This window comes from Rhinolophus ferrumequinum, chromosome 28 (assembly GCF_004115265.2).
Source record: "Rhinolophus ferrumequinum isolate MPI-CBG mRhiFer1 chromosome 28, mRhiFer1_v1.p, whole genome shotgun sequence".
Taxonomy (NCBI): domain Eukaryota; kingdom Metazoa; phylum Chordata; class Mammalia; order Chiroptera; family Rhinolophidae; genus Rhinolophus; species Rhinolophus ferrumequinum.
Window position 1 is genome coordinate 4,017,761 of NC_046311.1, and position 23,543 is coordinate 4,041,303.

The 23,543-nt window shown below is 49.9% G+C and overlaps 2 protein-coding genes across 3 annotated transcripts; both read right to left on the bottom strand.

Annotated features, from left to right (window-relative positions):
* Positions 1 to 366: 366 nt before the first annotated feature.
* VPS33B (VPS33B late endosome and lysosome associated) lies at positions 367 to 16,643 on the bottom strand. 2 transcript variants are annotated; one of them, XM_033100310.1, is made up of 23 exons: positions 16,198 to 16,643; positions 13,040 to 13,120; positions 12,616 to 12,677; positions 11,434 to 11,483; positions 11,212 to 11,279; positions 8,407 to 8,452; positions 7,353 to 7,474; positions 6,966 to 7,070; positions 6,393 to 6,489; positions 6,105 to 6,182; positions 5,848 to 5,921; positions 5,463 to 5,549; positions 5,182 to 5,272; positions 4,918 to 4,992; positions 4,616 to 4,680; positions 4,435 to 4,489; positions 3,436 to 3,482; positions 2,757 to 2,889; positions 2,118 to 2,191; positions 1,514 to 1,615; positions 1,262 to 1,337; positions 1,047 to 1,163; positions 367 to 749 (listed from the first exon to the last, which is right to left on the bottom strand). In XM_033100310.1, the coding sequence occupies exons 1-23, from the start codon at positions 16,291 to 16,293 to the stop codon at positions 670 to 672; spliced, it is 1,881 nt and encodes a 626-aa protein (XP_032956201.1). In that variant the 5' UTR covers positions 16,294 to 16,643; the 3' UTR covers positions 367 to 669. The 2 variants fall into 2 exon arrangements, with proteins under 2 accessions (XP_032956201.1, XP_032956202.1); XM_033100311.1 differs by having other exon boundaries at positions 385 to 749; positions 7,353 to 7,447; positions 16,198 to 16,642.
* Positions 16,644 to 18,714: 2,071 nt separating this feature from the next.
* On the bottom strand, positions 18,715 to 23,114 carry NGRN (neugrin, neurite outgrowth associated). The gene is made up of 3 exons (XM_033099994.1): positions 22,912 to 23,114; positions 22,445 to 22,555; positions 18,715 to 19,787 (listed from the first exon to the last, which is right to left on the bottom strand). The coding sequence occupies exons 1-3, from the start codon at positions 23,070 to 23,072 to the stop codon at positions 19,196 to 19,198; spliced, it is 864 nt and encodes a 287-aa protein (XP_032955885.1). The 5' UTR covers positions 23,073 to 23,114; the 3' UTR covers positions 18,715 to 19,195.
* Positions 23,115 to 23,543: the final 429 nt, after the last annotated feature.

The following is a 23,543-nucleotide window of genomic DNA, read 5'->3' on the forward strand; positions in this document are numbered from 1 at the left end:
TAACAGGGAAAAGGAGAGGAAGGCCACCAGAACCAGCAACGAAGACGGCACTGGTGAAGTGTGGGGGGCACCGTTTGCCGATGCCCGAAACTGTCCTAACAGGGCACACAATCTTTCACTCTAATAAACGAAAGGCTTAAAATGAAGGTGCCTCCTTAAGTTAAAACAAAAACCGCTTTAGTTTTTTCCACTGTAATGAGTTGCAGGATTTAGAACTGGGAGGTGTTTACTGACCATCAACCTAATCCCGCCCCCTCGTTTCAGGGTTCAGGAAACTCCAGTACAGCGCAAGTTTCAGGGGAGAACCAGACCAGGCCGAGAAGACATGAAGCCCCCTGTGCTGCACAAATACAGATGGAAGTGCTGGTCCGGAACTAAACATACTACATTTGAGAGTAGAGGCTTTATTTACAATAATACTCGAACAGGAATTTGCAAAAGACCTTTCTCCTCTCATCAGCTTCCCAGCCTGGGCTGTAGTTCATAAATAGAAAAGAGACGTGTCCTGGGAGCAGGAAGTGAACTCGCCTCAGATGTGTTCTCTAACCCAAACAAGGCCCGAGCTCCCCAGTGCTTAGCTGGGTGGGTGGTGGACACTGTGCAGCTGGGAGCCCAGCTCCTGCATCCCTTTGGGGAATGTGTGGAGGCTTCACACTGGCCGGGAAAACTTCAGGCCTTCACCTCACTCATAGCCTCCATGAGGCGAGCACTGTTTGTGATTGCTGTCGTCAGAAAAATGAACCTGTACCCTGAGGAGTCAAAAGCACCCACATGTGCGACTACCAGCAGATCACAGGCCCCCAACACCAGCCATGCCATATGGAGCCCCTCCAGGTCCACAGCCCTGGCTGAGCCAGAGCAGCAGGCTACAGACAGCGGCGTCAGTGCCATGCTCAGGGCATGACGTGCCACGCCGGGTGGAACTGGGCTCCACGCTCTTCAGCCCACAGGAAGTGGTACCCAGAAGCCAGCAGAGAAGCCTTCCTGAGCACCGCCCTATGACCCCGATCCCACGGAGGCCTGTCGTCACCTCTGTTCTCGCTTACCTTTCTCTCTGCCCAGAAAGCGCAGGGCTGAGATCTCAGAGAACGTGCAGCCACCCAGGAACACCACCAAGATGAGGCGCAGGGACTCGCTGGAGGCCTTGTCCTCCTTGGTCAGGCCTGTGCGGGTCGGACAGGCGTGGCTCTTCACTGGCACCTCGCCCCGGGCCAGCAGCCAGCCCCCTCTGCCCGCGCCTCCCACCCCCCAAGCCGCGCACCTGCGAACGCCAGCTCGCTGCAATTGAGCAGCCGCACCACCTCGTCCAGGCCCTGCCAGCTCCTGCGCTCCAGCACCTGGTGAGGCACAAATGCTAGTCTCAGGTCGAAGACAGGCCCCGACTTGGGAAAGGAAGGTTGCAGCGGCTACACTGTCACGCTGTTTGCTAGTTACAAGAGCAGCTAAAAGTTGGACAGGCCCGGGAGTAAAGGAACATGAAAACACAAATGGGAGCGGGAGTCACTGTTGTCACCTGCTCGATGACGCGGCAGCTGAGGGGCACGTAAGCACCACTGAAGACGTACGCCATGTCGCGGGGCACCTTCAGGTCATACTCGCCATCCACACGTGGGATCTAAAGGGCAAAGGGGACCACATGAGGCACGTGACAGCTCTCCACTCTTTTACAGGGTCAGGGAAAAGTGGCAGATCCCCAAGGATGATTCTTACTTCAACTAAACCAGCAATAGCCCTGAAAAAAAAATCAGAACCATAACCGAAGATTCAAGCTTCTCTTCAGTACCCGCCGATTCTCGTGAATGAGTTCTCAGCTCCCTGTGAGGGGTTGGAGGGAGGAGTGCCCCTTTGCTGACCCCTCAATGACATAGGACATGTCTGTCACTGAAGCAGCACTTAGCCTATTGTCCGGCACTGGTGGTAGGTAGGTGCCTACTACGTGTTTATTAACGGAATGAATCTGTGTGTCTTGTCTCGTTATTAAATTAAGCTGATGCTATCAGGCTACCAAACCATAGGATCTTTATAAAATCAAAACAACAGAAAGGTCTCTGGGGATTCAAAGTACTCCACAAAGAACTGAGCCTGCAGCCTCCCCTGTCTGTCCCTGCCCCACATACCAAATTCAGCTTCTTGCTGATGGCACGAAAATTGCTCCTCTTGGCCAGAGAGCTGAAGGCATCAGTGATCTTTCCTGGGGAAGAAATCGGTGCTGGGTTTCATATAGTCTACGGATTCATGACACTGCCACAGGCAGTGCCATTCAGGCAATGACAGGACCTGTCAAATCTCTGAGCCGTTCATCCACAGGTCCCTGCAACTAATGAAGACATTCAGCACACTTCTCCCCACCCAGTCCCACTCCTCCTACAGGGTGCCAGCTCCCCACTAAGTGCAGTCTACAGGATAACCCCAGTTAGTTTACTGGTTAAGTGTATGGGTCTTGAAGTCAAACCGACCTGGGTTCTAATGGGACTTACTGAGGGACCTTAGACAAGTCACTTAACCTTTCTAAGCCTCAGTTTCCTCACCTGTAAGATAGAGATAAAACTAGCCTTTGTGAGGATTAAATAAGAAACGATATCTAAAGACCTTAGCATGTGGTGTGTTCAATAAAAGGAAATGCTTCCTACTAGCAGAAATAGTCGTAATGCCAGTCAGAGTAAGGAATTACGTTCTCCTTCCCACTCCTTCTCTCCCAGGGTGCTCTGCTGGTTAGCAAAGGGTGGGGGAACAGGTTACCTGCGCGCCCTGCTCACCTGCAGCCTTGTCCGTCACCAGCTTGCTCACTTTACTCTCCACGGCCGTGAGAGTGTCCCCAGGGGCTTGCTCTGTTAGGAGCCCCGCTCGCCGCAGGTTGGAGAAGGTCAGCAGGTGCTCAGGACCATAGCTCTGAAAAAAATGCAACCCAGCTCTTCACTAAGCATCCACCAAGGGTCTAGCACTGGTGATACGGAGGTGAAGGGGGAAGGATTACGCAGTCTATGCCCTGAAGAGCTCACATTGTGTGGGAGAAAGATTTTCTTACCAGAAATAACTACATACAAACGCAGAAGAATAAAGGCAACACAAAACTATTAAAGCTCAGAAGAAGCAATTATAGAAGGAGAATGGGGAGGCTTCACAGAGGAGATAAGCCTAGCGAATGACCTGGAAGGAAGCTTATTAATGCCGCACAAGGTCCTACAGTGAGGGAGAGTCCCGGAGGAAGAACTCAGTACCTGGTGCACCCACCGTGAGAATCGGGAGTGGGAGAAACGGGCAGTGGCAAGGGGCTCTGAGTGCCAACTGTCCCTACAACGCCTAAGAGGGAGGCCCGAAGGAAATGGGATGGGGACGGGGACAGGAAAAGGGCCGTGTCTTCTTCTGCCTCTTTCAAAAATGTCCAGTGACCTCCCTCCACCAAGTGCCCTCAAGAAGACATTCTCCTTGCCTCACCTGTAGATACTGTGTTTTCAGGGATCGGTAATCCTTGGGGATCAAACCTGAGGGTAAGGAAGATAAGACAGGTTCATGAACCAGCTGAGGTGTCCTAAAATATACAGCCAAACCAACCAACCAACAAACCACCCATCTCCCCCCAAAAACAAACCTTGAACAGAAGGAAGGATTCGGTAAATGATGTTAACCTTGCACCCTATACAGCTGATTCTAAATGGACTCTGCAATTTAAGTTGGATTATTGAAAGACAAAGCCTGGATCTGAGAGTTCCAAGGAAGAGCCCTGAACCACTGGGTGCAGATGGACCTGGAACGAATGCTCAGTGTAGTGGGGATGGGAGCAGGACATGGCAGGAGGAAAAGAAGGGACTTCCCGGGCACTTCTTCCTGGCTGTGGGCCAGTTCTACTGGGAACTGCCTTACAGCTTCTGAGGAGTAGGAAGAGTGTTTACAGGGATCCAAAGTACAGTCTCAGATGTTTTCCTCCATTGAGGTAAGAATACAGGAAACTTAGAATAAGCAAACCCCTTCTCTAGGTAGAGAGCAACCTTAAAGAATTTTCACCAACTAAAGACGACTTCAGTAGCAAAATAAGTTGCCATTAAAGGCTGCAGAATCTGGGCTTTTGGAAATGTTTATGAAATTGGTTGGCTGCCCCTTTTTCCTAGACTGGACTATGAAACCTTGTTGAGGGTAGGAGGCCAGATGGACCAAAGAGAGATGTGCCACTCTGTCCTATGCCTCTGTAGTCCTAAAATGTGACAGGCCTTATTCTGGGGGGCCCGGATGTGGTCCCGCTTAGAGTGGGGACATTCAAATTATCCTGGGGATATTTCCCTCAAAACAAAAATTGCTTTAATTTTATAGGGGAAAAAATCCACAAAATTACAGGAAAACGTTCTGCCTGCTAGGATATTTATCTGTGTCATTCAAAATCATTTCTTCTATCCCTAAGGTATAATTTTCAATCCGGCAGCTTTGGTCCCTGGGGCTCACCATTCTCGGTGATGGACAAAAGGCACATGAGGCGAAGGCTTTCTATAGGTGACACCTACACAGGAAGAAAGAGTTGAGGAGAATTCAAGTTTCCTAAGACACATTCTTCCCTCCTCTACCTTCCGCTGGAGGCGGAGCCCACCGCTCAATGCCCCACCCACAGGCCCGCCCACCTGCTCACCTGCCGGTCAATGTGCTCTTCAATGTAGCTGGTGCTTTCCCGGATGTTGAAGCCCTCCAACAGAGCTGTGAGTAATCAGAGGGCAGCCTGTCACTGGGAAGGCGGGCAGCTCAGGCTCTGCCACCTAGGCTAACAGGCATGCGTCTCCCCATCTCTTCCTCCATCCTGGGGTGGCTTAAGGGACCCCCAGGACTTCTAACAGGAAGCAGCGTCCCACAGAGCCAGCGAGCATCTTTTCAGGGTGGGATGGGGCTGGGAGCAGGGAGGCAGCAGAAGCAGCCGGGCACGGCCACTGCGGTCACCATGCTCGGTTTTGATGAGCTCCTGGAAGTCCTGCTTGGTTTTCTTCTTCATGATGGATTCACAGGCCCCAATATCTGCAGAGAGGATGAAAAGCCAGCTGACATACTCCTGGTTCTAGAGAATATTCCTTTGTTGTCCAGAAGAATAGAAACCTCAAGGCCAAAGGCAGAAGCACTTCCTCCCACTTTAGACCAAACGAGAGCGTAATCTGTCTGCTGTCTGGGGCAGAGCTCCCGCCGTGGTCCCCTCGAGCTGAAACCTACGCAGACTCAGCAGGCGGTGCTCCTGCTTCAGGCCCTTGAGCTCCTGGGAAACGAAGTTCTTCATCTGTTTGATGTCCATGCCTCTGCGACGCTGTGGGGAAGGTGCCCTCAAGTCACCGTGGCACACCCTCAGACACGGGAAACCACTGCCCTCCCTTGGTTCCCACCGACCCCAGACAAAAGACAAGCAGCCTGTTGTGGAGCAGAGGGGTCACCAAGGGGCAGCAGCCTTGGGAAGCCACTGAGGAAAGAGAACAGAGGACCCAGGCCTGGAGCCTCACGTCATACTGGGCCTGCAAGTTCCGGGCCTTCTGGCTCAAGAAGCCAAAGACATTGGAGAAGTGCTCGTTACGAATCTCATTAAACACCTGCGAGGGGAGCGAGACAGGAACAACTTACTGAACAGAAGCGACCTTGTTCCTTCCTACCTCATTAGTGTCACGATGGCACAGGGAGGGTGCCTGCTGTTGCAACAAAAGCACGAAAAAAGCTGAGCGGGTATCAAACAGCAGATGTCAAATGCCTGCTGTGTGCTCTGGGGTACACTCTGAACTGGCGGGGATCCCTCCCTGCCATGGACTCAGCCTCCCGGCCCAGAGCTGGTGCCCACAGCCTCATGGGAGCAGAGCCCCTGGGGAAATGCCCTGCGAGCACCCACAGCCTCACCTTGTCCTCCGCATTAAGCAGCAGCTTCAGGCTCCTGTCAGAGGACGTGACCTCGGGTCCAAAGTCGACACTCCCTTGGAGAGCAGAGGGGACAACTATGAAGAGCTGGGACGAGGCCTTCCTTCTCCTACCCTTCCCGGAACGATTCGGGCGCCGGCAGCTCCCTCAGGCCCGGGTCCCTCCCAGCAGCCCCGCCCCATGCAGGAGGCCCCAGGAGCCCCTCAGGACCACCTCCTTCCTGCCAGGACGCCACTTACCACACTTGATGCGGAAGGTGTCATCTACCAGCCCCTCGTAAACCACCTGGGAGCAAAGTGCCGTCACAAAGTCCATGTCTGAAACCAAGATCCCCGACTGTGAGGGGCCCCCCCGACCCCGCCTTTTTCCCCGTTTGCTTGGTATCAGCTCGAGCGCCTTCCCCAGGGCGCTAGGCCCAGGCTCCCAATCTACACTGGCATCCCCAGCCCCACGTGAGGGCCTAACGGGGCCCCATTTCCCATATTCCATGTCTCCCAGAGACCAGAGGAGCGCCGACCACAGGTTACCTCTGTCCAGGAGAAAGATGTGTCCAATTTCAGGCCTTCGGCCCTTGGCTTCGCCATCCTCCTCCTCCTCCAGCTTCCTCCACAATTCATGTGACATCTGCCAGCGACCAAGACATTCTTGTTGTTCTTTTTCCCAAATTTTTAATTTTGTTTTATTTTAAACTTTTCTATTTTGAGATCATTACAGATTCATACGCAGTTATAAGAAACACAAGACATCCTCGATCTCGTGTCCTCCAGGTCCCACCCGGAGCCCCATACCTACCGAAGAAGCCAAGCCCCTTCCCTGTGACACTTCTCCCTGACCCCAAGACGGGAGCCAACTAGTAACAACATTACCTGTCCTGTTCCCCTCTTTCCTATCTTTGCCTCCCCGGCCCTCCCCACAGCAAAGATAAAAAGAGATTTAGGAGGCCTGGCTGCCTTTCTGCCAGCCACACAAGCTCTCTTCTCTGAGCCGCCATCAAGGCAAGGTACAGAATACAGCTCGTGTCACACATGGCCCGGGACAATCCTCGGCGGGCAGAGAACCTGGAATGCGGCTGTCGGGACAACAGGACGGCCAGTGCTCACCTTGGCACACCTGCCAATGCCGTAGCAGTTAGGAAAGGGCCCATAGAGAGTGCTGAGAAGGTGCAAGGCCTGGGCCACAGTGTTGATCCAGCGCTGGTCTCCTTCCTGCAAGGGCCACAAACACAAGGGTCGACCCGACAGACCCATCGGAAAAGCGGCTAGCCCTGGAGCCCTGGAGCAGGAAGGCAGGGTGTGGGGGACGCTTGAAAGATCCTTTTCACTGACCCCCAAAGCAGTCCCAAGGACACAACAGCAGCATTCAATCTCCCCATCGCTATCGCGCATAATCAGAGATAGAGCTTGGAGGAAGGTACAAAATGGCCAGCCCGCCGGATCCCACGTTTGTCCCCAACTGTCGATGCCAAGACCCCAGGGCCCCGCATTTACCAGGAAGTAGTCCCTGAAAAATTCTGGCAGTTCCATGCTCAGCAGGTCCACGTCAAGAGGCAGCAAAGAGAAGGCCCACTCGTCACAGCTCACATCTGCAGGTACAGAGAGCATCAGCGTCCCTGCAAAGCACGTGGTGCCACACGAAGCGGGAAGGCCCGCCAGCCATGCGAAAACACCTGAGCGTCTGCCGCACGCCAGGTACTGCACTGAGAGCGGACACTCACGGATGAGCAAGCCAGAGCCTGTGCCCTGAAGGGCTCAGTCTGGTAATGAAAGGAGACAGGTACAGGACAGGCTGTCACACAGTGTGATGGGTGTGTTCTCATTCGCGTGCTGACCACCAGCGCTGAGGAAACACTCATTCCCGATGTGACAAACACTGACGGAAAGCTGCAGGCGTGCAGGCACTGGCTAAGCGCTGGGGCCATTCTTACAGCCTAGTGGGAGAGCTACACACCACGTAGATTTCAGTACAGTTGTGCTCCCAAGAGGTGAAACAGCAGCCCGTGAGCACAAACATTCAGGGATCAAACCTCATCTAGGGGTGGGGAAAGGCTTCCCTAGAGAAGTGACATTTAGGCTTAGAATCTGAGTAAGAGTTGGGTAGGCAAGAAGGTGTAGGGTGGGGAATGTTCTAGGCAACAGGACCAGCACGTGCAGTCCCCACCGCTGGAGGGCAGCGAGTCAGGAGAAAGGGGCAGGCCTCCAGGGAGGGGCCCGAAGAAGGAAGGTGTGGGAAGCCATGGGGAAGACTCTGGGCCTTATCCTGAGCCACTGCAGAATTCCCTGCAGGGGTTGCTGTGCTCAGGCTGGTGCTGCATGGGAAACACACAGCGGGGGGCACAATCCCCCTTGTGGGCGTCTTAGAAGGTAAGGCGAGAAACACGTGATGGTCGCCAACTATAAGCCCTCACATCCCCTCGCAGTATCCCACTCGTTCCCACGCCCAGGCCGACAGGAACGAGACAGGGAAAGGAGAGGGCGGGGGAATGACAGTTATTTCCTTCTTCCTTACGTTCTCCCCCTTTCACTCACATTCATCTCCTCTCACCTCCATAGATCCCCTCTTCCTCAAGCACCATCTCACAGGCATAAAACTGCAAGAGGAAAGCAGCTGATTAGTAAACACCTCCTCTCTGTTCTTTCCCTTCCCGTGGAATTCCTCCCCAGTCGCTAATGAGGACGATACTTATTGAACCCAGTAGGAGAACCCAGACTCTTAGATCTAGAAAGGACATGGAGTCATTAGCCCAACACTTCATTGCCCTTTCAGCCATTTCATTTCATTTATTTGCTTTTTTTCTCCCTGAGAGATGGGCCAAGCTTTACAAAGAAGGTACTTCGGCTGTCACGGAAGGGTGAGTCCTCCACGCAGAGATGGGAGGACGTGCGCGCGCTCCAGAGGTGGGAGGTAAAGAGCAGTGGTGGGGAGAGGCGTCCTGGGGGGACATGTCCGCAGGACCCCTGGAGACACTGAGGCATCTGGAGATACAGCCTTGGGGGTCAGTGGTACATACGCTGCAGGTAAAGTGGGTGGTTTGTTCAAGAGAACAGAACACAGAAGGAGAATAGAGCCCCGGACAGAACTCTAGAGAACACCAAAAATAGAGGGGTGCACAGTGTGAGACCTGGCTGAGAAGACCGAGAAAGAACAGAGGCAGGAATAGGAGAAAACGGCAGCTCTGCAAGCAGGGGAGGTCAGAGTCTTAAGGAAGAATGAGCAACAGTATCAAGTGCCAAAGACGTCACGTAGGACATGCATGAGCCAGACATCACTGCATTTTACGACAGACTCTTAGGGGACTACATTTAAAGATGACAGTGGGGTGAACGAACAGAGGCGGTGGCAGCAGGTAATTCTTCACAGAAGGGAGACAAAAAAAGGGAGAGCCCCTGACAGGGAGAGGAGATGGCGGAGGGAGAATTGTTTAGAAGGCACAGACACGGTCACTCACAGAAGAGAAAGGTTCTACCTGATGAAGCAAGAGAATGGGGAAGAAATGCATGAACACGGTGAGCCAGCTGTGCTCAGACGGGAAAAGACCACTGTCTCCTCCTGCTCTGAGACAAGTGGGAAAAGGAGGAAACATTTGGCCATAATGAGGAAGAAGGCAGAAGGCACTCCATCTGACAATGACAGTGACAATAATAACAATGGATGTCTATCGAGCATTTTACACGACTAATCATTACCGTTACTGTTCTTAGGATTAAATCTCTTAATCCCTATGATAACTCCGTGAGGTGTGGAAGATGAATGCTGCGTGCTCCTTATTTTACTGTTACACCAAAGAGTCCTATGCTTCCCTCACTCATTTCTGAAAGCCACAGGCCCCCCCTTCATGCTAATGAATGGAATTCCAGAGCCCAGTTTGAAAACTGCCAATGTTCATAATTAACAAAGGGAGTCTCAGCAAGAGATTTCCTGTGACATAAAATTAGGTCAAAGAATTTAAGTGGATAGGATGTAGATGATGGAGAAAATTCATGAAAATACCAATTTTATTTTTCTGTGTAATATGGAGGTTTGTAGGGTTTATTTGAAACTGTTACCACCTGTTTTAGTCATTGTTTAAACACATCTGTCCTCGGGAGTATAATTGGGGGGAAAAAAAGGTTTTGTGAGTCTCCAAACACTAGAAATTATTGTCATAGCTCCTTTAATAACATCCAAAAGTAACCTGTAATTCTGACGGGTTATCTTATTCAGTAATTTCTTGCCCTGGTGACGTTACACTTGACACATCTGTATTCCTCAACAGGATGAACAGCTGGAAGATTGTGCTATCAATCTTCAAACAATCTTTAAAGGAAGATCACTGGCTCCTCTTACTCCTTTTTCATGATGAGATAACAATATAAGCCTAGGATCCCACTCGCTCTCTTAACAGAAACTGAAAGTCATCTTATTTAAATGAAAAGAGCTAAGCTGAGTACCATTATCAACTCCATTTTATAGATGAGAAAACTGAGACACAGAGCAGTTAAGTAACTTATCCAAGATCACACAGGCACTCAGTACAAAAGCAAGGATTCACACTTTGGATCCAGTGTCTTTAGTCTTCTATTTTCTCTAGAATTTTCTTGGGAAAATTGAAAAGGAACAAATCCCTAGCCTCTCAGCGTTGATTTCTACCTGTTCTAGGTGTGGCATGTACTGCCTGGTACTGCTTTACAGGCCCATGCAGGCAGTGTGAAAACCTGAAAACCTGGTAGATCTTTACTTGCAGTCGGTGAGCTCCAGGACATACCTATGATGCACCGATGTGGGGGCCAGAGGGGAGCCTCATGGAATCAAGAAACACAGTTATGCTGACAGATCGCCAAACACTCACTGCAACCATAGAGATAAAGATGGAAGGGACCTGGCCTGGCTTTGCTAACTCACTGTGTGACCTGGGCTTCAGTGCCCTCAGTTGCTCAAGCTGGGGTGGAGTAACATGGTCTCTGAGGTTCTTTTCCTGTGTAAGAAAAGGCTGAGCGTGGGACAATGATTTACTGTATTTATCATCAAACGGCTCTAGAAGACAGTCATTGAAGGTCCCCGACATCGTGTACCATTGCTATGCAGGAACCTGTGTTAGAAAGCAGACGTGGCAGGTTCTACTTCAAAAGTGTCAACCTTTGCATTTACAGAAATCTGTAGAGGCCACTTCCCATAGTTCCACAATCTACATTTGGGGCAGTTTGGTGACACAGCCTCTGCTACACAATCAGGTCTACGTTAATGAGACAGCGACGGATTTGTTCAGTCACACCTAAGGCTTTGAGGGAGGTACCGCTGTTGGTCCCTTGCCCCTTCGCAGTTCTCCGTCCCATTCTACCTTCTCCCACTGCCACCGGGATCCCAACTCACCTTCTGAGGGCTGAAGATCACTTTGTATTTGCGAGCTCGGCCAGCCAATTTGTCAGCGTTGACAAGACCTACAGACAGAAGGAATGCAGCCCAGAAAGCCGGGGCCGTTTGTTAGACGAGGAGCAAGGAAGCAGATGCCCTCTACATGTGGTGTGGCCAAGGCCTTAGCTCCTGCCCCCCCTTTCCCAGGTCTTACAGACACTTGCACCACGGCCTACTCACTGGCAATGTATCGCATATTCTTGATGCGGGGTCTGACCAAGAAGCACAATCTATGGGAGAGAAAGGAAAAAAAAATGAATTAAAAACCCTCAGTGAAGAAAAACCGTGAAGTTGGTGATAGCAGCTTAGCAGAAACTGAGATAATGCCAACTCTTTCACCATCGGCTCCTCTCAACAGGCCTGCAGTTCTCGTCCCAGCCACGGCTAGGCCAGCTGCCGTGGCCTTCCACGTGCTGACCACAAAAGACCCCTCAGTACAGCAGGCACACCGTGCCGGGCTGGGAACGCTTACTGGCCCTCGGGTAGAACCGGGAGTTGCGGCTCTCAAATAATTCACAAACTGTTAGCCAAAAGAAGATGCACATATGGATGGCGTATGCTATCAATCAAGTGTTAAAAACAATACAAGAAAGTATGTTTTTCGAACGGAGGTTCATGGATGTGTTCTCCGTGTATCCAGGAGAAGGTTTTCCTCCACGAAAGGGTACACATTACTTAAGGTTGAGAAATAGTAAAAATAAAAACAAAAACTAGACAACAGGCAGTATGTGACTGTGCCAAGTAAACAGGATAAATACTAAACAGCCTGGAAATCCAGAGGAGGAGAAAATCACCCTGGACTGGAAGAGCACCAGAGAGCTTCGTGGAGGAGGTGGGGCTGGGCTCTAAGGCTGGGTACTTTATACGGGAGCGGAGAGGACAGGAGAGAATTTCAGGATGAGTGAATGGACCGGCCAAAAGGGTGAAGGCACGCATGCGTACGTGAAAGCGCGTGTCACATAAAGGCTTGAGGGGACACGTGAGTGACCAGGCTGGAAAGGCAGTGGGGAGCCTCTCTGGAGATAGCGTGGCATCTGTAGTGAGCAATTTGTACTTGACTCGGTCAGTAAGGGAAGACCGTGAAGGTTCTTGAGAAGAGCACAGTAAAAATATTTTTGAAAGCTTCATCCATCTGGTTAGAGATGGCAGACTGGATTAGAAAGAGAACAGGACAAGGGAGGGAGAAACTGCAGAAAGGATGACCAATGAGGAGGCTCAAGTATAACCTAGGCATGAAACTGTAAAAGTGTGGGGAGGAGAACCGTATCACAAACAACTTAGTGTCAGATTTCTGCCAAGGACACATCAAGGGCAAACGTGCAGGGACCTCCTCCAGCTCACCGGAGTCTCCCAGACACTCACTGTTCACTGGAGCTGAGGGCTGGCTTGTTCTCCACCTTATACAGCTTGTCCACCTCATGTTGCTGCCGAGAGAACCCAACAAGACAAGAGACACAGAGAGCTCGGAAAAAACCCAAAGCGTGATGCAAAGGCAGGGACTTCTGGAAGGGCTCCTATTCATGCTAATTCTGGGAATCAAACTGCCTCCCTGCCACCCATCCCACTGAACCTTCCGCAAACTGTCCACAGAAACAGCATAAGTAAAGCAATTCGATACCAGCGCAGACAACAGTAGCAGCCCCCCTTTGTGGACCCACCCAATCCCGCCCCCCACTACTTCCCCTACAAGGGTAGCCACGCCTTAGTAAGTTGTACTGTGCAGCAAAAGAAAAACTGCCCAATGAGGAAAGGGGCACCTGAGTCCACCTGGGAAAGGGGCTGGTACCTTTAGGATGGAAACATTGGCGATTCGATCCAACGGGCTCATGAGATCTGCCTCGATGAACAAGTCCTTTTTCCCGGGAAGCTGAAGGAGACACAGGAACTTGGTCACTCATAGGTCACACAGCTCCCTCGGCTGAGAGCTCACGTAGCCATCTCTTTCACAGAAGCAGTCTCTGAGGTGGAAGGGCGCCAGACCTCATCTCTGCCAGCACCTTGTTTATTGTCAGTATTATGTCCAGTTGACATTTCTCTACACAGTCACCTATTTTGTCTTCTTCCCGTTTTCTGTACCAGTGGGTATTTCACCTTCCATGTCACTCAGCCCTCCTGCTCGCCTGTGACCTAGTCCTGCGTCGTCACCCCTCTTCTCCACCGTCTGCTCCGCTATGCCTGAGTCACCTGCTCTCCTGAGGAACAAAGCCAAACAAAGCCGAACTCCGCCTTGCGTCCTGCAGCCCCTCACCCACTGCCAAGTCTCTTTTTAAGTAGCATTTTTCTTCTGGTTGCAAAACTAACCTACGTTCAACACAGAACACGTAGCCCAGGACAGCCCTCACCTGTCACCCAGCCACTGCCCACCCCAGGTCCCTGTCGTCATCACTCCTGGCGCTGCTCCCTCACCTGGCCAGAGGAAGGAGAGGTCACTCTGAGTGGCAGGGAGAGGGAATGCATTGCACGTTTCCTCTCAACTGGGCCTTGACAAGTGGGGAGGGTGCTGTCAGTGACACAGTAAAGGGGCAATCCAGCCAAGGCCGGGGAAGGAGAACAGGCTGAACGGGAAGAACAGAACAAGCAATTCAGTTTGGCTGCTGCATAAGGAACATATAGGGCAGTAGTTCTCAGCCAGGGATGGTTTGGCCCCGGAGGACACCTGGCAATGTCTGGAGACACATTTGATTGTCCAACTTGGGGCAGGGGTTACTACTGGCATCCAGCGGGTAGAGGTTAGGGATGCGGCTAAAGACACTAGTACGCAGGAGAGCCCCACAACAAAGAACTAATCAGCCCAAAATGTCAATAGCACCAAGGCTGAGAACTCTTTTGATGGAGGGGAATGGTGGAAAATAAGACCAGATTTAGAACATGAAGGGCGGGCCCCAAATGCCAGGTTAGAGAGTTTGGAGCTGATCCTCTATGGAACAGGGCAACACAGAAAGCTTTTGTGCCCTGCAGCATCCAACCAGCTGGGAATTCCAGTGGGATGAATCTGACATCTGTGGGTACAATGATTGGAGACATGACAAACTGGAGACAGGGTCCACCTATGTGGTTAATGCCACAGCTCAAGCAGCCCAAGAATATGACGGTGAGTGATGATCTAATGTAGGCCGGCGGTGGTGTGAACAAAACTAGGTTATTTTAAAAATATATGGAATGTGTAATAGAAGTTTTTAAATACTTGAAAGAAATTAACAGTGTTAACAGTGCTAGTATCTGATGGTAGGATTATAAGTGACCTTTTTTCTTTATACTTTCCTTTACAAAACACTTCTGTATTTTCTATAATGCACGCGTGTTACTTTATAATCACTATTTAAAAAGTCAGGTGTAAGGAAATATCCACAGGAGTCAGCAACTAGTTAAGTATGGGGGAGGAGAAGGGTCAAAGACAAATCTGAGGTTTCAAGTCTGAATAGCTGTGCCCACTAACAAGAACTAAGTTTGAAGAGGGCATTATTGTCCGGAAATCCACTTTGGCCATGTTGAGTCACCTTGTGGGAAGCTCGTCCCCACCTACGCTCCCTTTACAAGTTTCTCTCTTTGGTCTCATTTAGTCTCTTGTGGATCTTACCTGAGCGAGCTAGTGGCTTTAAGTAGCATCTCTTCAATTCCTCAGACATTTGCTGAGTGTCTTTTATGTGCAAATCACTGTGGTAGCACCACAGGGCATATAAAAGAGAAATAAAACATGGTCCCAGATCCCCTGAGGTTCTCCCAAGTCCCCATCTTCATGCCAGGGACAGCTCTACATTTGTATCCGCTGGATGTTAGGAGCAGTATTTTCTATCAGCATCTTAACTTCACCAGATCCAAACCTAAACTAATCAACTTTCCCCACCCGATCTGTTCCTCTTTCTAATTCTGTTTTAAATTTCCATTCAGTGTTATGCAACAAATGTTTATTAAGTGCATGTTATGTGCCTGACTCTAAGCTAGGTACTCACGGGGTACACAGTGTTACACAAAACAGACACGTACCCTATCCGCGCGGACTTTCCACTCTAGTAGGGAACATGGACATTAAACACATAACTACCCACGTAATCAATTACAATTATAGCAGCAGCAGCATTTTCTTATTAACCCAAGTCAAAAATTTTAAAACTCAGCTTTGCTTCTCCCTCAATCTTCAAAACCAACCAATAAGTCTGTGAGTCTTCTTCCGCCATGACTTAAAAACCCATCCCCTGCCTCCATTTCCCGTGTCACTAATCTGGTGCCGGCCTTTCTTCCTTCAGTCTGTGGTCTCCTAACTGGTCTTCTGGTTCCCCTTTACCCCCCTCCACACATGGCGCTTAGCATCATCTTCACGTATTGCTTGCTTCCTGCCACCATCGGGGAAAATTCTCCGGCAGCTGCCCGTCGTGTAACTTCTCATCACCCTCCTCCCTGGTTTCTCAGCTTCGCTCCTACCAGTCCATCTGGCCCGAACACGCTCTCCCATCTCCAGGGCAGATATGCTGCTTGACATTCCAGCTCCTTCAAACTCCTACATCACTCCCGCTAGAAATGGCTGCTGATTCGGAACGCTGCAGGCACCCTGCCTGTCCTTCCCTGCCCACAGGACACCGTGTGTGGTCATTTGCTTCAGACAGCTGCTACTGGAGTAAGAGCCCCAATGACCAAGATGTCTTCCCCAACTTTCCATCCCCAGCGATGCCTGGCACTAGTGGCGTCTTCCTGTGTGCGGGGGGGCGGGAGGGAGCGGGTAGTAGTTACTGCCATGAACTAACTCTCTGGCCAGGTCCCGGGCAGCGAGCTCTTACTGCCCTCTGGTTTTCCTCACTGAGTGCTTTCTTTCGGACCTGCCACAGAAGCGCCAAGGACGATACCAAGGGCCGAGAACGAGGCTAAGGGGTCTCAGCGAGGAGGACGCATGCGTCCAGGGAGTGCTACACGGCTGACGCGGTCAAGGCCCCGGACGCGGCGGGCACTGACCTGCTCCAGAAGATAGATGAGCTGGTCTCGGGCCAGCCTCTTGAGCATGGAGAAGTCAGGCAGCTCCGGGGCGTCCGGCCGATGGGGAAAAGCCATGGCAGCGGTCACCTGCCCAGCGGGGTGGAAGAAGGCGGCCGCCCTCCGTTAGGAGAAGCCTGGTGGCTCTCCTTCAGGCCTGGGCACGGACTTCGCAAGAGTCCCCAAAGCGGCCCTCACTCCAGCTGCGCTGAAGGAATGAATGGCCACCTCCCGGCCAGACAGCCGCAGCCTCGGGCGGCCCTCGTCTCAGGCGTGTCGCCACCGTATCCCGACCGGCCCTTCCTGCTCCAGTCCGCGGGTCAGCCGGATTTCGGTCCACACCCGCAGACTTCGCGCAGCAGGGAGAACCCCGCCTCCTGCCGGGAGAACCGACTTCCTGGACCTCCCGGAAGTTCCGTTCGCTCGATCGGCGCTTGGCCTAATGGGAAGAGGACGGCGTCCTGGAAGGGCCATTTAAAGAGGAGAGAACGCGTCAACGTCCCAGTCTCCTCTCTGGCTAGAGGGGAGTGTTCCCGTGATAAAACTAATGTTTAAGGGCACACCCAATTCTCCTAACTCACTCAAGAGAGGATTGGGCACTTGCTCGGTTTTCAGAACATCACACAATGGGCTAACCCAACTGGGAATCTGAAAGGCGCTGATCATTGGGGATCTTGGCTGTCAATCAAGCCTACTGTCAAATTTAACGACGCGCTACATCTCCGGCTTCTGATCTGCAGGAAAGACTCCTTCAGCATGGGAGGTGGGATTGGGGTCGGGGGAGAAAAGAGGTGCAAGTTGGCATCCAAAGGGTGCGAAGTCCCGGCGGCTGTGACCTTTGGATACCGGAGTTTTGACTCATTAATGCCCTTCTTGGGAAAATGGATTAACTGTGGCATATTTGTACAATAAAAATAACTGAATAAATGCGAGAAGGCAGACACGAGTGGCATCTATATGATGTCATTTATATAAGGTTCTAGGACAGGAAAAACTATGTTGAAAAAATTTCAGAAGTGATTTGACTTTGGGGATGAGAACTGCCTGGGAAGACAAATTAGGGAATTTTCAGGGGTATGGTCATTGTTATCTACCTGATTAGGGGGGAACGAAAAAAAACTTATGAGAGCCATTACAAGGGATACATGCGGCTGGCAACTCACTAATCAATGGTAACATCACATCATCTCCTGACAAGATGCTTAAGTAGAGCATCCCTTATTAAAAATTTAACCTGAGCAAGCCTCACGATCTAACTACCCGTTCATAGGAAACAGCGTGGTGGGAACATCTTAAAACACATTTTAAGTACGAAATCAACCGTATCCAAAATGCAGGAAATTATATGGGACAAGTAACCTGTCAAATGGTGAGGGGAATAAAGTGGAAGGGGAAACCACTTTAGAAAAAGTAAGACTTCTGGAACATATCAACACAATGCAATGTTGCAATGTGTGGACGTTGTTTGGGTCCCAATTCAAAGAAATCAACCATAAAAGCCATTTATGAAACAGAACACTATCAGGATATTATGTTCTATCAGGATATTAGCTGATATTAAGGAATTACTAAAACTTTTAAGGTACAGTAATGGTTTATATGTCTATGTTAAAAAGGAGTCTTTATCTTTTGAGATACAAACTGAAATACAGATGAAATATGTCTGGAAGTTGCTTTAAAATAAGGAGGAAATGTGGGATAAGTAAGGATAATGAATAAAGACTGGCCATTTGTTAAATGTTCGAGCTGGGTGATGGGTACAAAGGGTTCATTGCATTACAATATTTTCCCTACTTTTTTGTCTGAAAAATTCTGTAAGGTTGAGCAAACAACTTTTGTGCTCACAATGGGCTTCAAGAGCTCATCTCGTATTTTATACTGAGCTTTCCTCTCTCCAACCCCCTTACATCAAATCTCAGCTGAAGACAGGTGGAGACTGCCTTGAGCAGATGTGTGACACATATACCCTCCAGGACACAGGGACTTAAGTCCCTTCTATTGTCCAGGTTGCCCACCTCTTAGCCCCAAGGTTGCTGTGAGGTGCCCACCACCCACAGTTGCCCTCTCCAGCTCAGCCAGGGCTTGTCATCTGTCGCTTCCTCCACCAGATGCTGCACCTGTGCCCCAGTGGGTTAGAATGTTGAGACACATTGACAGGATGGAACAGGAACAGGTCAACCAGGAGGAAGCTAGGGCTTGTTGTTGGCTGAGGTCTGGGTGGGTAGACTGGCAAAGGTAAAAGGCAGGGCTTTCTGCCACTGGGACTGGCTGACTGGTATAAGGTTCCCCATTTCTTCATTCACTCAACCAATACTGAAATCTACGTTGGGAGCTGAAACTGCAGCAACAGACAGACATGTCTCCTGCCCTCATGGGGTCTACATTCTAATGGGGGCAAGGCGGGTGATGACAAGTAACAGTAGTAACGGATTTCAAATACTGGGGGAAATTAAACAGGGTTCACAGGTAAACCCTCCCACCCCACAACACCGATGAACAGACTGCTACATTTCACTTTATTTGGCACATAATGAAAACAACTCATTGACTAAGCAGTTCCGTAATTGTTAGTGTTCATTAATCAAGAAGTAAATGAGGACAGAAGGCAAACTTTTCATTTCCTCCCAAACATATACCGCAAGCATCACAGAAACTCTTAATAACACACGCAATACAGGCTGGTTTCAACGCAGAGTCTAAGCAGGAAGGCTGAGTACTGAAGATCCATGTGGGTCAGACCAGGACCACAGCTCCAGGAAGCTGGACTCCACCCAGCCAGCAGCCCCCATCCATACACATCTGCCTTATGGAAGTTCACCGCCCCTTGTCAGATTCCAATCCAAGCAGCTCTTTCCTCCCACATGCAGGCTCATCACATCTTCCTATTCCAGGGGGATAATCCATACACAGAAATCCAGGCAGTTCAAATATACTCGCCCAGCTGTGTTTCCCGTGGCATCTCGACAAGCCAGGCTCCAGTTCAAATTCTGTACAAGAAATTCCCGTTGTCATCAAAGAACTCTCGCCCCCTCTGCACTACTTTGCTGCTGAAGTTCTGGTCACCCGGTTCCCCTGCCTTCAGCTCTTCCAGCTTCTTCTCAGTGGACAACCCATCACTGTCAGTTCCCCTGGTGGCCTCATAATTATTGGTGGAGTACTTCTGCGGCGCTCTCTGATGACCTAGGGCTGCAGTGACAGGCACAAAGCTCTCCTTCTCCAGGCTCTGGATTCCTTTATTCCTTCCCTTCTGTCTTTTCGGTGTGTTTGTACTGTGACTATTCGATTCTATCATCTTCAAAGTTGTGCTGTGACCCTGGCCTTGGGATGATGTTTTACCCCTTGGGATCAGCAAAGAGCCTGACACGGAGTGGCCTGTAGAAAGAACCTTCCAGTTATCCCCAGAGCCTGGAAGCCCAGCTTTCTTAAGGACTTTCTGATCCTGCTTCAGTTTCTGCTCCAATGTGGGTACAAACTTGCTTTTTAAAACCCTTCTGATCACATCGGTGCTGACATCGAAGCCTTCAGCCAATCTGGGAACTGACCAGGACTCTGCAAATTCCTTATGTAAATACCTATAGGAAAACGCAGTCGTTTTTCAAGTTGTGGAGAGGTCTATCAAAACAGCTGATAATACTAGTGACAAACCTGTGAGAAGTGCAAGCATCGCCTACCTCCTGCCACTAAATGGCTGTGTTCCAATCCTGTGTGCTGAAAGCAACACCCAACCCCTTAGTTTCACATCAACTGAATTCCCACTGCACACTGGTCCATTAGATACCGGGGAATGCATGAAAATGGTCCTTCCCTTCAAAGAACATACAATCCAGAGGGAGAGACAGAAGTATTAACACTTGACAACCCTGTGGTGACTGTCATAGCAGACGATGCTAGGAGAGCTTCCACGAGGGAGGCCCAGGGACAGGCTGTGACAACACTTGCAGCATGGCCCAGGAATTATTTCAGGAAGTCCACAGTAGAGCTGGTCTGAAAGGATGAAAAGGAGTAATGAGCTGGCAGAGAAGAGGAGAGGAGGAAGAGATCCAAAGTATTGACAATAGAGCGAGTGTATGAAATGAAAAGCAGCACGTCACCTATGTTAGGAATAGCTCCATTTGTCTGACAGGGAGAGCGAGACCAAGATGTCATGCTTAGGAGTCTGGAGTTTATTCCAAAGCAACAGCAAACCAAGGAAGGATTTAAAGCAATGGAATGCCGTGGGCAAATTTTGATTTTGAAGCTCAATTCAATGGTAGTTTTTCAGTGGCAACACTAGAGGTGGAAAGATCGGGCAAGAGGCTGTCACAGTCATGCAGGCTGTATGAACTGAAGCAGTGGCAATGAGAGCAGGAGGGAAGACTCGAGAAATAGTTTAGGAGGGCCAAGTGGTAGAACTTGGTAAGGGACTAAATATTAGGGGAGGAAGCAGGCTGAGATTCAGGATTTTAGCTTGAGTGATGGGTGGGACTATTCAGGGTTATAGCAAAAATAGAAGCAGAATTACATAGTGATGAACACATTGAGTTTAAGAAACCTGTGTGACATCCAAACAGATGTCTAGTGCATAACTGAATATATAGACTTCAGAAGAAAAACATGAACTGAAGATGATGGATTTAGAAGTCATAAGGCAACAGCAAAGGTGGTTAAAGCCATGTGAATGGCTGACGTTAGGCATGGAAATATACGGGGTGAAATAAAATGACCAAGAACACAACTCTTAAAAAGTAACAATCTTTAAGATACAGGAAGAAGAGGGGAGCCCAGAAGGAAACAGAAAAGCAGCTCTAGAAATAGGAGAGGTATCTGAGTCAAGGGAGAAGAGAATTTCAAGAAAGCAGACTACAAGGTCAAATCCTGTATTGGGAGGGACGATTAAGACTAGAGTGTCAGTTATTCCCAATACTGACTAAATCACTGCTAGGTTTGTGGAGAACGGTTTCATAGACAAAACAAACAAAAAAATGGTAGGCAGCCAGGGAACCAGCTGGGAACAAAACGATGCAAGAACCTGAAGGTGACAGATGTAGGTCCCTGAGGAATTAGGTAGGGACATGACTGAGATGAGAGCACATAGGATTGGTCCTAGACAAGTGAAGGGCTACCATTTCCCCTGAAATTTAAACAGGGTATAGGATTGAGAATGGAAAACAAGAAGAGCAAGAAGCTTTAAAAGCTTCTTATGTACTGGCCCGTTTTTTCCCTTGAAGTAACAGGACATTATTGACCACAAAAGGAGAGGTGACAGGTAGGAAGATTTGAAAAAGTTGTTGCTCTGCACAGGAGAGGAAGCTGTTCAAGAGGCGCCACAGGCTCAGTCGTCTTGACGAGCTCTCCAGAATCCCCTTTACTCTGAATCGCAATTCGAGAGTCATTCTGATGGGAATGGAAAATAACCTATCAAGGACTATTTAGCAATATTTATCAAAAGACAAATCCATTTGCCCATGGACCCAGCAACTCTACTGCTGGGAAGGTATAGAACAACTATGTCTGGCAGATATGATGTGTATGCAAAATTATTCACGACAGCACTATTATTTGTGATAGCAAGCGAGGGGAAACAATCCAAGCACCCATAATAAAAGACTAGTTAAAAACTAAGTAAATAAATAAAAGACTGGTTAACTAAACTGTGATATTCTATGTTTTCTATAAAAAAGAATGAAGAACTTTCTCTTCTGAAGTGGGAAGGTCTATAAAAAATATTAAGTGAAAATAACATAGACAGTATTTACAGCACTGTTTGTGATTGAGGTGAAATTTTTAAAAAGTGCTTACATTTGCATAAGGAAACCTGAAAAAAGGCACAAAAAACTATTAAAAATATTAAAAATAGCACCCATAGGAGACTGACCAGGATTAATCATTCTCAATGTGCAAACATTATGCTGTTCTAATTTTGAACTATATGTAATCTACTCAAAACAAAAACCTTAAAATTTAAGAAAGGATCTCTTTAAGATTTTCTAAGATAGAGATCCTCTCCTCAGAAAAATGTACATAATGTGATGTCTGCAATTTACCATTCTAAAATTTCGGCAAAATGAACCAACTGTGTCTTAATGTTAAAAACCATTAAATCAAGATGACGGGCTTATAGAAATGTGTTGTTATTACTCCACTTTTCTTTAAGAAATCTAAAATGATAGAAGAAAATGTAAAAACAATATTCTGGCCCCAGTATTCTTCACTTATCATCACAGCACATCCAAACTACCAGGAGTCTTACCGGATCTGTTCCATAGCTTCCCACGTGAGGGTCCTGGGCGGGGCACCTGGCGCCTCCATTTGCCTCCGAATTTTCTGGAACCGAATGGCATTTTTCTGTCGTTTCAGGGTGCTGGGGGAGAGAACCAATGGCAGAAGCCATGCGTGCGAGCAAGATGGGTGGTTGAAGCGTCTCGGGCTAAATACCCAGCTCTCTTTTCTTTGTTCAGCGCCTGAGAAATCGAACGCCTAGAACAGCCCCTACGCATGCCGAACTTTTTTTTTAAACGGGTCATGAAATATGTCACTAGGGAAGGGACCCATGGCCCCAAGGGAGCTGAACACCTGCCCCTGCGCCTCTGCTAAAGGGAAGAAACAAGGGTCCCTGCGAACGCGGCAATAGGATGCCGGTCGCCAAGGGGGCGCTGCCTGGAGGGCCGGGGCGCCGAGGACCTGCTTCAGGCTGAGGGCTCGGGAAGGAGCCGGTACCTCTCCACCTCCTGCAGCTCCCGCTCCTCCGGCTCCCAGTCGAAATCGGCATCCGGCTCGCGGCCGATTGAGCCCGGGCCTACCACCCCTCGGGTCGCGAACCCACGGCGAGCGACGGCAGCACACACAGTTCCCCGCAAGACATTCAGACTGCCCGCCATGTTGACAAAGCCGCCCTCAGCCCGAAACACTGGGCCACCGGAAGCCGAGGGGCGGGACGGAAGCGCGGGGCTCGCACGTCACGGACGCTTCCGGCCGGAGGCGGGCCATGCGAGTTCGAATGGCACCGCGGCCGCCCCTTCGCTGTTCTATGGAGCGAGCCTCCCTGAAACGCCAGAGCCCGAATGAGGTGGAGGACGCGCCTACAAAAACGGCATAAACTTTAATGAAAAGATGGGTTCAGTTGCCAAGGGCCGCCCCTCCGCCAGCCCAGACCGGCCTGTCTCCGCCACGGCGGCGGAAGGGCGTCCCCTCGGAGGTCCTCTGGAAAAGGGGGTCCTTGTCGCGGCGATGGCCCCCAGACCCGGGCCGTACCCAGGGTTCAGACCATCCACCAAGCGATGAATCCAGGCTCAGGTTTCAAGGGCGGAGTTGAGTGAATGGCCGGTCCTGGCTCCTCTTCATCTTTTAGT

What these genes read in the sequence shown, in the direction of transcription:
- NGRN (XM_033099994.1), bottom strand. Translation starts at nt 23,072, where the DNA reads ATGGCGGGCAGTCTGAATGTCTTGCGGGGAACTGTGTGTGCTGCCGTC. An exon ending in GAGCTGCAGGAGGTGGAGAG is followed by an intron (nt 22,556 to 22,911) that starts GTACCGGCTCCT and finishes TCTCTCCCCCAG; the next exon opens with CACCCTGAAACGACAGAAAA. An exon ending in GAAGCTATGGAACAGATCCG is followed by an intron (nt 19,788 to 22,444) that starts GTAAGACTCCTG and finishes GTTTTCCTATAG; the next exon opens with GTATTTACATAAGGAATTTG.
- VPS33B (XM_033100310.1), bottom strand. Translation starts at nt 16,293, where the DNA reads ATGGCTTTTCCCCATCGGCCGGACGCCCCGGAGCTGCCTGACTTCTCC. An exon ending in CATCTTTCTCCTGGACAGAG is followed by an intron (nt 6,183 to 6,392) that starts GTAACCTGTGGT and finishes TCTTGGTTTCAG; the next exon opens with ACATGGACTTTGTGACGGCA. An exon ending in CTTTCTGGGCAGAGAGAAAG is followed by an intron (nt 750 to 1,046) that starts GTAAGCGAGAAC and finishes TTGACTCCTCAG; the next exon opens with GGTACAGGTTCATTTTTCTG.